Below are 13,914 nucleotides of genomic sequence, written 5' to 3' on the forward strand. Positions count from 1 at the left end.
CGTTGGATGCGTGACACGTGTCCTAAACCCTAAACGGTAAAAATGGCTAGAGATAAGTTACCACACAAATCGCGCGAAAATGGCGCCAGAATTGGCGGAACCGTTTGAGTCTTTTAAGATTCCGGGTAATTGCATGAAGATAAGTTGGCTCTCATTCGTAAGCAGGGGAGTAACCCGGAAACGTATTTCGGATCGTCGATGGATGAAGTCCCGCAGGATGGGAACATTTTCTGGCTATAAGTTGGAAAAAGAAGAAAATGTGAAGTTGGAGTTCTTCAAGTTTCTCCGCGTTGCCAATGTTGTCGGAGATCATGGTGGATTAGCGAGGCGGAAACAGCAGGTGAAACTCGGAGAACTCTGGGGGCTACTGTTGTGGGTATACTTCATGGGTGTACCATCAACAGTGCCTAGATCCGGCAAGCCCGGGTGGCCCACAGATGGTGATGAGGCATGTGGCCCATCGGGTGGCCCAGTTGCTGTTGATCCTGACGGAAGATGTCCGGCCCAGGAGCAGGGAGCCGGATCCAACCGACATTGAGGAGGAACCCGGATCCACGGAGGCCCATTAAGGGACCCGGATCCGGTACGACATAGATGGAAGGGCGGATCCTTGGCGTACACGGCAAGACATTGTACCGTAGTTAGGAACCTGTATCCGGGTAGGACTCTCCATGTAAACCCTAGATCCGTGCGCCTTTATAAGCCGGATCCCGGGAGCCCTAGAGGCAGAACCTCAACTCATTGTAACATCGCGAAAGCGCCCAGATAATTCCAGACAAGCAGCAGTAGACCCTGTCATCGTGCAGGTGTTCCGAAGCTGGGTAAATTGCATACCACCGTCCCGTGTGCACTCCGCCCTATGGCCCCTGCTTCTTCTCCCCCTCGTGAGGATCCCTCCTCCGGGGTACCGTCGATTAGGCAACGACACCTCCTCTGCAACCATGGACTCCTCCTCTGCCTCTTCGGGTATCTCCTTCCAATCTTCCTCCTCTCGTGAGCCGACGCTGGAGTACGACCCGATAGCGGCGTACGAGGCCCTCGCCCCACCGCATTGGGACGAGGCGGATTGGGATTTCTCCGTCGGGTCAGAGGATGATGAATCCTTGACCGACGGGGAAGATGACCTCCAGTTCCTCATCGACGGGGAGCTGGAGGAAGAGAGCGACGACGACGCCTTCTCCTGGGGCGAGGACCTCTCCTCCGACGAAGAGGACGAAGCGGAGGACGACACCTGCTCCGACGAGTACCCGCCGGTGAAGCGCTTCCGCGCCGGGTCGGAGGACGACGACGACGACGACGACGAAGAAGAAGAAGCTCCTGCCGGCGGCTTCAACAGCAGCGACGAGGACATCGCCGGCAGCAGCGCTGATGGCAGCAAGGACGGCGACGACGAGGGCAGCGACGACGTCGGCCCCTAGACTAGGGACTACTAGAATAGGGCTAGTAGTAGTACATTAGGTAGCAGATCTTCCTTTTGTGAGCAATCGGCTCTTCTTGTAAAAAAACCCTCTTCATCAATGAAGAATGCTTCTATGTCTAATTTTTCGATTGTCAAAGTAGGTCAACGCACAAAGAGCCGATAGCAACGTATCGGTCTATTACCATAAAACGCCAGTAAGGCCAGACTTCAAACGGTAACCCGCGACCCTCGTCTAAAGGACCAAACTCAGATCCCCAATTGCTCATCGAACAGATTCAACTTGCAGCGACGCGAATCCCAGATCCCCAACCGCGCAGATTCATCTCCGCCAGCAATTCAGATGGCGGAATCGTCCAACGCCAACGCAACAGTCTCTGGCCTGAAGGTTGTGGGGACCCCGGACTAGATGTCCGAAATACCCTGTTATGTATACAGTTCACGATCCCATGATCAGTGCGCCGTGAACACATAACCGAACTGATATCAAATTACACCATCCATTACAAAGCGGCATAATAAAATTACAACATGGTCACATGACCAATACTTACATAATAGCCTCGAAGGGCCTAACTAAACATCAGAGTAGCATCATCACTTCAGCAGCGCAGTACCCAAGTCATCTGCCATAACCCTACAGGCAACTGACTGGGGAGACGTTCCTAGCCCGCATAGACGTTGTCAACTCCTTCTTCATCTGTCGAACTCCTTCAAGTCTGGCCAAGTAAATAGCCAGGGACAAAGCCGTGAGTACATTTGGAATTGTACTCGCAAACCATCAAGAAGGTGATAAAAATTCTAACTAGAGAAGGCAAGAGAGGAAAAATAGTTTCTCTCGTGGATGTAGCATGTGGAAGAGAAATAGTTTCCCTTGTGGATATAGCATCCCGGCATCTCGAGTGATGGGGACACTAAGGGAGTCCTATTACATCTCTATACCTTTGTTAAAGAAGAGGTAGCATACCGCCATCTCAATTGACGGGGATACTAGGAAAGTCCTATGACATCTCTATATCTTTGTTGAAGAAGATACTTCAAAAGATAAACTACGACATCTCTATATCTTTGTGGAAGAAGATATTTCAAAAGATAAACTACGACATCTCTATATCTTTATTGAAGAAGAGTCCCTCTACATGAAACACTAGGAAGGGTCACCCAATTTTGTTTCATTTTCCTCGACCATCTCCATATGGTCGGCACCAGCCTTTCCGTACCCTTCCGGTACATCCAACACACACATTTCCTTTGGAAATCATTTTCTAAACCAAAACTCGATACAGCTCGGTAACGGCCATCCCAACCGTCCATGACCGCGGACGCGGCTATTCGAATAGTTTTAACTCTGCAGAGTGTGCGCACTTTCCCCACAAGATCTGATAAATCCGCCGGGATCATCCCCGGTTCGTCATACGAAAGTATGCGAGTCTCGGATAATCAGTCGAAGCCTTTCGCCTATTCAACTTAGCAAGAGGTCCTACCCTATGGAGTATGTACCTCCCGGCACCGTGGCAGCTCACCTCCCTTTGAGCGTGGCTCCACCGCCAAGCCAGGAGACCCATAGTGTCTTCCGGACGGGTCAGCCCCGAAGGCCTCCGTTATACGATTGTCTCCAACTACGACAACCCGGACTCGGGGGTAACCGTACCCTTGTATAGTTGTGCGGTGCCTCATGCTAAGAAGAACAAACGTCAAGCTAAGCCCCGTGCCCACATTGGAGTAGTGTGGTTGCGCGGGTTAATTGTTCCAGGCGAATACAGAGAACCATGTGTCGTTTTTCTCAAAAACCCAAGTCACACACACATTTCCTCTTTCCAACCATCTTTGTCAAGATCCTTTCCTTTCATAAACCATACGCTTGGGTAAGATTGCCTCACCCAAGGTTTTCATAAACATTTACAACAAGGAAAACCTTGAGGGGTTCCCAACCTATAGTTTCATGAGTTGAACTAGTATTGCACTACGGCCGAGATGAGAGTCATCCCGCCATAGATGAGGTATAAAGGGGTAGTGGAGTGGATCATACTTGCTTAAGGTAAGCATGTATTATGACAACACAAGGAGGAATATACTCTCAGATTTGTGGTGCTAATTACACAACTTAGATAGTGGAGTGTCACTATCCAACATATTCTCCAAGATGGTACACGGCATACTCCTCTCAAGTTGAGAATACACCAAGATCATGACATTGATACCTCTATACTACAAAGGGGGTGGGTGTGGTGTAAGTTAATATCTTGAGATGGAACATGCTCAAGTTGAGCATACAAGATCACCAAGTGGAATAGCACGGCCATGTTACCATGCATCCCATAACACAAGGACAATAGTGGAGCATCACCACTAGGGAGTACCCCACTTGCAATCACACATAGATGACATAAATAGAGATAATAACACACATAGAATGAAGGCGCTTTGAACATCAACAAATGACATCCAACTAGACACCAGATCAGAGATCAAAAGATGGCTTGCCTTGGCTTATTTGTCCCTGTACTTCTTCAACTCCATCAATATAAGAATCCCAACAATATAAATAAAAACCTTGTCCAATTCCACTTCTTCTTCTTCTCCGGAATTGCTCGCGTCTATCGCCGGAAAATATAAAAGGAACACAATCAATCACATTGCACCAACAAAACAAACATACAACAACCATAATTTAACCATTCAATAAAGAGCTACCATACAAAGGACTTATAGATACCACAAACAACTTAAAGAAAACCCATGTTATTTACCTAGTAAAGGTATGAGAGTATCACAACTTAGCAATTGCCTCTCTCGGTTATCACCATAGTATAAACCAAACATCCCCTGGTAGATAACATCATAAAGAGGACAAAAGCATCAGTTTGACATCAAATACATTCACAAAACATTTTCAAACATTTTTGGAAAAAGTAGAAAACAGTTTTCCTAACTTAGTTTGCTCACATAACACCACACAAGAATAGGAAGCAAATGATATGCCCTACCATTTGAAAACTTAAGCAAAACAAAAGAGCTAATGTTAAATTGCAGAGATTTTGTTTTGCAAACATAAAACAAAGGTTGCCCAATTCTAATAAAAAGAGTTGGTCAAGGTTTTTAAATAAACCCAACAAGTTTTGGTCCAACAATGCATGTCACACATATACCTTACTAACAGTAACGAAAATGCATGAACAGAGACTAACACTATTTTTCCTAGATGGCCAGTACTAATACAAGACTAACCCAATTGGAAACACCCAAAAATATCAAACCTACAATTTTAGGAATTTCTTTGAATCTGACTGTACAGAAAACAAGATCTGTAAGCCATAAATCGTAGAAACATCCTAAAAATATGAGGCCACTGGTATTTGAAAGGTAATTAAACAGAGATTCACACGCAATTGGATTTGGGTTCAAAATATTTCTGAAACTCTCACAAATTGATTTACAAGTTCACTGCATGTTTTCACCATTTGCTTTAACTATGGAGTTGCAGAACAGATAAAGGTTTGAAACTTGTTTGAGATGATTAAGAAAACATTCAGCAATCCTACAGAAGTGGAATCACTCAATTAGGTTCAAAAATGGATTTTTGATGAATTAAAAGCTAACAGCCATGTCTGCAGAACACACAGAATAAGTTTAATTCACCACAAATCGTACACAACTCATAAAAATATGAGGTCAGCTGCATCTGAAAGGTATTGTAAAGGTGGTTCTTACCCAACTGGTTTCATTCAAAAATTCTTTTCCAAGCTCCTGATTTAATTCGACAAAGTCAGATCTGACCAGATCTTGATCTGTGAACCATTTCAATTCCATTAGGTCATTTGAAGTGAACCCAACGCCAAAATGAAGGTACTGGAGAGGGCTTTCACCCAAAATTGAGTTTGCTCAAAAAGGTTTTGTAAAACGGAAGAAATCTAACAAACAATGATTCTGCATGTTTGCAGAACTTTATTTATCATGCAAAATCCGTAACGAATTTGAGGATGAGACCAACGCCAAGTTGTAGATATTTTCAGTACCTATCTGCAGAACTTTGAACCACTCGATTTGGATCTGCACACGAGATTTGGCGGATTTTACAAGATCGTACCAGAATCTGAAACAGCAAGAAACAGAAATTACTGCAAGGTTTTGGACGAACTTTGCTCAAGAACTTCAGATCTGAGGATAGCTCAACCTTCTCCATGCTTGGACCAACATGCACCTGCATCAAGATCCAATCTTAGCAATGGAGGGAGAAGAAGAGGAGATTAAACCATCTAAGGTTAGGGAGAAGAAGGAGAGGGAGGCTCTCATGGTGAGGATGAGCTTGAGGGAGAGGGAGAGCTTCATCTTGGTGGCTTGCCATGGCTATGGCCGGCCATGGGAGCAAGGGGAGCACCATTTTCGTGGGGAAGTGGAGGAGGAGAGTGTGAGGGAGTGGAGGAAATAGTAGGGAGTGAAAAGAAATGAGGCAAAGGAGAGGAGTGGAGAGGAGTGGAGAGTGGGAAATGAGAGCAAGTGAGGAGGGAGTGGGCTGCCAAGCCCCTTTATATAGAGGGAGAGGGGGTGGGTTGGCTGCCTCCTCATTGATTGAGTTGGTTGGGAGGTAGCCTCCTCATTGATTGAGTTGGTTGGGAGGCTGCCCATTTATGGATTGGGGTAGGTGGGAGGCATGGCTTGTATAAGAAGGAAAAGGGGAGATAGTGCTGGCCGAATTTTGAATGCAAACACAAATTGGCCGGCTCCATTCTTGCCAAACAAAAATGAACAATGAGAGAGAGATGCACATCATCCATGTGCATGATGTTGAGGAGGTAATGTTGATGGAGGTTGAGACATAGAGATAGAAATGGAGAGTGAGAGTGATATGCATTAAAAGGAAAATTTGTTATCACTTTGTTTGTGGCAAACAAATGATGGAAAGAGATAGATCCAAGGTTTAGAGGGGTAGTGATGGAAGTACAGATACAATACCAATGGTGAATATGGTGGCATAAAATCAATTCAAGAGGTCAAGGTGTTGATGGAAAAGAATGGGGGAGTGAGATAGGTATGAGGAAAAATAAGTTGTTCTAAAAAAAAGAGGTCAAAATGTTCTACTTACTTTCTCAAGTGAAGTAGAGTTTTTCTCAAATGTAAAATAAGCAAGAGGAAGACAAGAAATGGTATAGGTACCATAAACAAGCCTTTTGTAAAATGGAAAACAAAATAGAAAATAATGTTTTAGAAATCAGTACTTGGTAGAAATGGGATGAAAAACAAAACCCATTTCAGTTCTTTGTTTTCTTTGAAGAAATATCCTGAAAAGATTTTATAAAACTAGAAGTAGTTTTGTGATCAAAACTAGAGAAGGAAAAACAATAGGGTTTTTAAGAAAGAAAACTAATTTAGGGAGGAGTGTTCTCAAGGGTAGATGGTGGCCTCAAAATGTACCCATCATTCCCAATCTTGGTTTTGTGAAGATTAAACTTGAATAAAAACAAGAGGTAAAAGTGAAGGAAGTGATCTTGAGGTAAAACATTGGATAGGGTACAAGATCAAGTTGAATATATGAGCTGCAAGGATTGACTGAGACATGCAAGACGTGGAGGTTGAAGAGGATGTTGCATAGATGAGATCCATGCATTGAGGTCAACAATAACAGTGGTGGTTGCTTAGATATCAACTGCCAAAGTCTGGAACTTATAAGCTTGCCAAAACAGATTGTTGACTTGGCTTCAGAATCAACCTATGATGAGTGGGTATAAGAGAAGGATGTGATGAGGGTAGATGATCCCAAATTTTGGATTCAAGGATGGTTTGAGCTGGACTAACACAAATAGGAATATCAAGATGGCACACTCATGTTGCCATCAGGAGAAGAGTTTGATGTAGTAAAAAGGAAAACAATTTTACCTAAGTCACACATGTGTTTTATTAGGTGAGTTGTATGTCTGACCACTAGAGGCGTTGTTCTTTGAGGTACTCAACACAGAACTCAACAAGAAATCAAGACAATATATCTAGCGGCAGATCAAAGCAATTCATCACAACAAACAAATCAAGGCAACTCATCTAAATTAGTCTATAGAAAAAGTTTTTGTTCCCCCTAATTTTTGAAATATGGACAATTAATCAAGGTTGCAAAAGTTGGGGTGTTACAGATCTTCCACCCTTAAAATAATCTCGTCCCGAGATTACTGAGCGTAGAACTGGAGGGGTTGTAAAGTTTAACGAAAATTAGACTCCATTTTTATGTAGACATGCCTTTGTGTGGAGAGGGTCGCAACTTCAGCTTGTGAGAGACATGATGGATTTCTGACGATGGCGAGCTTCATGAAGAGGCTGACGACTCCGTGCAGATGTTGGATCTATACCTTCTTAATGATCCTAGCGGGGTTCATGATTGTGGGAGAGTTAGTGCACCCAATGGTGCTTGAGCAGGGTTGAAAACTTTTTAGAGTTAGCTTAAATTTAGTGGAAGACGAAGTCTTCCACCCTTAAGATTTTTCATCGGGCTTTCGGAAAATCTTAGAGCTTCTGCCTTGCGGTCCTGTCGGGGGCTTCTGAAGGAGTCATCGATCTTCCGTACTCAGTTGAAGAATCTTCAGGGGCGACGTGCAGACCGCAACCTCAAGAGGCACTCACGGTGTTAACTAAACCATAGGGGACGCGCCGTGAGTTAATAAGTTGATGAAACGCCTGGTTGGTACCCATATGAAGCAGCAACAGGGGTCGTCGAAGACAATCTTCAGCTTGAGGGTCGGCCGACTTCAGAGCAACTAAGAAGTTAGCGGGTAAACTACGCCTAAAGTCTTGAGTCTTGAGGTATCTTCAGGAGCCTTCACTTGATGAGGACCAGATGAACCATGTGATGTAGCTTGGCTTTGACGCTATTGTTCACTCAACTTGTTAGACGGTGTGTTAGAGGGTAGTTTTCAAGAAAATATCCTCGAGGTTAGCGCGATTATGCTCCAAGGTTAGTCCAAATTAGTATGTCTTCTCGCAGAGGTGCAGTCATTCTTGAAGGTAGGGCTTCTTCTTTCTTGGCGTAGTCGAGATGCTCCAGCTGATATTGAAGGAAGTTAGCGTAGATGGGGGTTTGGGTTAGTTTTCCTGATGTTTGAAAAACAACTGCTAACGGGGGTAGAGTTAGAGCTTTTTGTTAACTTATCCATCTAACTAGCAGTTAGCAAAACATCGGCGAGGTAGGTGAGGGTGAAAACATCTTTGGGAGGCTTTCTAAGCTAGTTTATCACACTAAGGGTGTTTTTCAGACCGAAAAGCCAAGACAATTATACACACAACAAACAAACAAAAGACACTCAAGGCAGCACACAAGGGAACTACAAGCAATCATCAAACCAGGCATGGTAACCTAAGTACCCATGGAATGCCTAATGCGTGGGGGTAGCTCAATCAAAGCGATTGAGTTTGTCCTATCCATCCTATTGGTTTGGGGGCTGGTCACATATGTTGCCGTCTTCATTTTGCTCTTATGTACTCCAACATGGATTTTCGGGGCAGTTGGTTGCGAAGCAGGCCTGGTGTTCGGTCTTCTATGTTGAGGCGGAGGAGAACAATGCGTAGTCTTCTTGCTCAACATCACGGGGACGTGAGGTCTTCGAAGAGGTAGTTGTTGAGGTACTCCCGAAATCGTCAACTTCTTGTAGCTGGCCTAAAAATTACTAGTCAAGAACCGAGGACTTGATCCCAGGATGATCGCAAAAAGTGCAAGTCCACGGAGGAAGAAGGTCAGCTCCTTGACAGACTTTGGTGACAACCAAAGACATGATGTTATCATCCCAACAAGCACACGGCTACGTCGGCATCCAATCTTCAATAGCTGCAGTTGGAGATATATGAGTCTTCCTGAGGGATTGAGCCATCTTCGAGTTCGAGTCTCCAGTCTGAGTTGGGGACATCGTCCAATATGTAGGTTTGAATTGGCTGAGACAATAGAGTAAGAATTTTCAAACCTTTTTATAAAGCGGAGAGGTAAGAATTTTAGAAGCTTTGAATAAATAAGAGGAGTAGAAGCTATACTTCCGACTAAAGAAACAATTTGTTTTGTAAATAGTTTTGTCCAAGTACTTGTTTCCTAACTAACGTCCATGCTAACTAAGGTCTCCTACAGTCAGGATGGCTCTGATACCAGCTCTGTGGGGACCCCGGACTAGATGTCCGAAATACCCTGTTATGTATACAGTTCACGATCCCATGATCAGTGCGCCGTGAACACATAACCGAACTGATATCAAATTACACCATCCATTACAAAGCGGCATAATAAAATTACAACATGGTCACATGACCAATACTTACATAATAGCCTCGAAGGGCCTAACTAAACATCAGAGTAGCATCATCACTTCAGCAGCGCAGTACCCAAGTCATCTGCCATAACCCTACGAAAGTAATCGATCGGGGAGACGTTCCTAGCCCGCATAGACGTTGTCAACTCCTTCTTCATCTGTCGAACTCCTTCAAGTCTGGCCAAGTAAATAGCCAGGGACAAAGCCGTGAGTACATTTGGAATTGTACTCGCAAACCATCAAGAAGGTGATAAAAATTCTAACTAGAGAAGGCAAGAGAGGAAAAATAGTTTCTCTCGTGGATGTAGCATGTGGAAGAGAAATAGTTTCCCTTGTGGATATAGCATCCCGGCATCTCGAGTGATGGGGACACTAAGGGAGTCCTATTACATCTCTATACCTTTGTTAAAGAAGAGGTAGCATACCGCCATCTCAATTGATGGGGATACTAGGAAAGTCCTATGACATCTCTATATCTTTGTTGAAGAAGATACTTCAAAAGATAAACTACGACATCTCTATATCTTTGTGGAAGAAGATATTTCAAAAGATAAACTACGACATCTCTATATCTTTATTGAAGAAGAGTCCCTCTACATGAAACACTAGGAAGGGTCACCCAATTTTGTTTCATTTTCCTCGACCATCTCCATATGGTCGGCACCAGCCTTTCCGTACCCTTCCGGTACATCCAACACACACATTTCCTTTGGAAATCATTTTCTAAACCAAAACTCGATACAGCTCGGTAACGGCCATCCCAACCGTCCATGACCGCGGACGCGGCTATTCGAATAGTTTTAACTCTGCAGAGTGTGCGCACTTTCCCCACAAGATCTGATAAATCCGCCGGGATCATCCCCGGTTCGTCATACGAAAGTATGCGAGTCTCGGATAATCAGTCGAAGCCTTTCGCCTATTCAACTTAGCAAGAGGTCCTACCCTATGGAGTATGTACCTCCCCGGCACCGTGGCAGCTCACCTCCCTTTGAGCGTGGCTCCACCGCCAAGCCAGGAGACCCATAGTGTCTTCCGGACGGGTCAGCCCCGAAGGCCTCCCGTTATACGATTGTCTCCAACTACGACAACCCGGACTCGGGGGTAACCGTACCCTTGTATAGTTGTGCGGTGCCTCATGCTAAGAAGAACAAACGTCAAGCTAAGCCCCGTGCCCACATTGGAGTAGTGTGGTTGCGCGGGTTAATTGTTCCGGGCGAATACAGAGAACCATGTGTCGTTTTTCTCAAAAACCCAAGTCACACACACATTTCCTCTTTCCAACCATCTTTGTCAAGATCCTTTCCTTTCATAAACCATACGCTTGGGTAAGATTGCCTCACCCAAGGTTTTCATAAACATTTACAACAAGGAAAACCTTGAGGGGTTCCCAACCTATAGTTTCATGAGTTGAACTAGTATTGCACTACGGCCGAGATGAGAGTCATCCCGCCATAGATGAGGTATAAAGGGGTAGTGGAGTGGATCATACTTGCTTAAGGTAAGCATGTATTATGACAACACAAGGAGGAATATACTCTCAGATTTGTGGTGCTAATTACACAACTTAGATAGTGGAGTGTCACTATCCAACATATTCTCCAAGATGGTACACGGCATACTCCTCTCAAGTTGAGAATACACCAAGATCATGACATTGATACCTCTATACTACAAAGGGGGTGGGTGTGGTGTAAGTTAATATCTTGAGATGGAACATGCTCAAGTTGAGCATACAAGATCACCAAGTGGAATAGCACGGCCATGTTACCATGCATCCCATAACACAAGGACAATAGTGGAGCATCACCACTAGGGAGTACCCCACTTGCAATCACACATAGATGACATAAATAGAGATAATAACACACATAGAATGAAGGCGCTTTGAACATCAACAAATGACATCCAACTAGACACCAGATCAGAGATCAAAAGATGGCTTGCCTTGGCTTATTTGTCCCTGTACTTCTTCAACTCCATCAATATAAGAATCCCAACAATATAAATAAAAACCTTGTCCAATTCCACTTCTTCTTCTTCTCCCGGAATTGCTCGCGTCTATCGCCGGAAAATATAAAAGGAACACAATCAATCACATTGCACCAACAAAACAAACATACAACAACCATAATTTAACCATTCAATAAAGAGCTACCATACAAAGGACTTATAGATACCACAAACAACTTAAAGAAAACCCATGTTATTTACCTAGTAAAGGTATGAGAGTATCACAACTTAGCAATTGCCTCTCTCGGTTATCACCATAGTATAAACCAAACATCCCCTGGTAGATAACATCATAAAGAGGACAAAAGCATCAGTTTGACATCAAATACATTCACAAAACATTTTCAAACATTTTTGGAAAAAGTAGAAAACAGTTTTCCTAACTTAGTTTGCTCACATAACACCACACAAGAATAGGAAGCAAATGATATGCCCTACCATTTGAAAACTTAAGCAAAACAAAAGAGCTAATGTTAAATTGCAGAGATTTTGTTTTGCAAACATAAAACAAAGGTTGCCCAATTCTAATAAAAAGAGTTGGTCAAGGTTTTTAAATAAACCCAACAAGTTTTGGTCCAACAATGCATGTCACACATATACCTTACTAACAGTAACGAAAATGCATGAACAGAGACTAACACTATTTTTCCTAGATGGCCAGTACTAATACAAGACTAACCCAATTGGAAACACCCAAAAATATCAAACCTACAATTTTAGGAATTTCTTTGAATCTGACTGTACAGAAAACAAGATCTGTAAGCCATAAATCGTAGAAACATCCTAAAAATATGAGGCCACTGGTATTTGAAAGGTAATTAAACAGAGATTCACACGCAATTGGATTTGGGTTCAAAATATTTCTGAAACTCTCACAAATTGATTTACAAGTTCACTGCATGTTTTCACCATTTGCTTTAACTATGGAGTTGCAGAACAGATAAAGGTTTGAAACTTGTTTGAGATGATTAAGAAAACATTCAGCAATCCTACAGAAGTGGAATCACTCAATTAGGTTCAAAAATGGATTTTTGATGAATTAAAAGCTAACAGCCATGTCTGCAGAACACACAGAATAAGTTTAATTCACCACAAATCGTACACAACTCATAAAAATATGAGGTCAGCTGCATCTGAAAGGTATTGTAAAGGTGGTTCTTACCCAACTGGTTTCATTCAAAAATTCTTTTCCAAGCTCCTGATTTAATTCGACAAAGTCAGATCTGACCAGATCTTGATCTGTGAACCATTTCAATTACATTAGGTCATTTGAAGTGAACCCAACGCCAAAATGAAGGTACTGGAGAGGGCTTTCACCCAAAATTGAGTTTGCTCAAAAAGGTTTTGTAAAACGGAAGAAATCTAACAAACAATGATTCTGCATGTTTGCAGAACTTTCTTTATCATGCAAAATCCGTAACGAATTTGAGGATGAGACCAACGCCAAGTTGTAGATATTTTCAGTACCTATCTGCAGAACTTTGAACCACTCGATTTGGATCTGCACACGAGATTTGGCGGATTTTACAAGATCGTACCAGAATCTGAAACAGCAAGAAACAGAAATTACTGCAAGGTTTTGGACGAACTTTGCTCAAGAACTTCAGATCTGAGGATAGCTCAACCTTCTCCATGCTTGGACCAACATGCACCTGCATCAAGATCCAATCTTAGCAATGGAGGGAGAAGAAGAGGAGATTAAACCATCTAAGGTTAGGGAGAAGAAGGAGAGGGAGGCTCTCATGGTGAGGATGAGCTTGAGGGAGAGGGAGAGCTTCATCTTGGTGGCTTGCCATGGCTATGGCCGGCCATGGGAGCAAGGGGAGCACCATTTTCGTGGGGAAGTGGAGGAGGAGAGTGTGAGGGAGTGGAGGAAATAGTAGGGAGTGAAAAGAAATGAGGCAAAGGAGAGGAGTGGAGAGGAGTGGAGAGTGGGAAATGAGAGCAAGTGAGGAGGGAGTGGGCTGCCAAGCCCTTTATATAGAGGGAGAGGGGGTGGGTTGGCTGCCTCCTCATTGATTGAGTTGGTTGGGAGGTAGCCTCCTCATTGATTGAGTTGGTTGGGAGGCTGCCCATTTATGGATTGGGGTAGGTGGGAGGCATGGCTTGTATAAGAAGGAAAAGGGGAGATAGTGCTGGCCGAATTTTGAATGCAAACACAAATTGGCCGGCTCCATTCTTGCCAAACAAAAATGAACAATGAGAGAGAGATGC

The 13,914-nt window shown here is 43.5% G+C and overlaps 1 protein-coding gene across 15 annotated transcripts; it reads right to left on the reverse strand.

The window, feature by feature from the left end:
* Positions 1 to 1,800: 1,800 nt before the first annotated feature.
* On the reverse strand, positions 1,801 to 13,668 carry LOC127343689 (uncharacterized). Of its 15 annotated transcripts, none has more exons than XR_011755778.1 (7): positions 13,326 to 13,668; positions 13,168 to 13,244; positions 11,902 to 11,977; positions 11,635 to 11,748; positions 4,168 to 4,243; positions 3,902 to 4,014; positions 1,801 to 2,136 (listed from the first exon to the last, which is right to left on the reverse strand). XR_011755778.1 is itself a non-coding variant. In XM_071828378.1 (7 exons), exons 1-6 carry the CDS (start codon positions 13,346 to 13,348, stop codon positions 3,908 to 3,910), a joined length of 474 nt encoding a protein of 157 aa, XP_071684479.1. In that variant the 5' UTR covers positions 13,349 to 13,668; the 3' UTR covers positions 1,801 to 2,136; positions 3,902 to 3,907. The 15 variants fall into 15 exon arrangements, 5 of the variants coding, with proteins under 5 accessions (XP_071684479.1, XP_071684478.1, XP_071684480.1 ...); XR_011755775.1 differs by having other exon boundaries at positions 13,168 to 13,201; positions 13,290 to 13,668; XR_011755772.1 differs by adding an exon at positions 12,863 to 12,939 and having other exon boundaries at positions 13,168 to 13,668.
* Between the last annotated feature and the right edge of the window lie 246 nt (positions 13,669 to 13,914).

This window comes from Lolium perenne, chromosome 3, assembly GCF_019359855.2.
Source record: "Lolium perenne isolate Kyuss_39 chromosome 3, Kyuss_2.0, whole genome shotgun sequence".
NCBI lineage: Eukaryota > Viridiplantae > Streptophyta > Magnoliopsida > Poales > Poaceae > Lolium > Lolium perenne.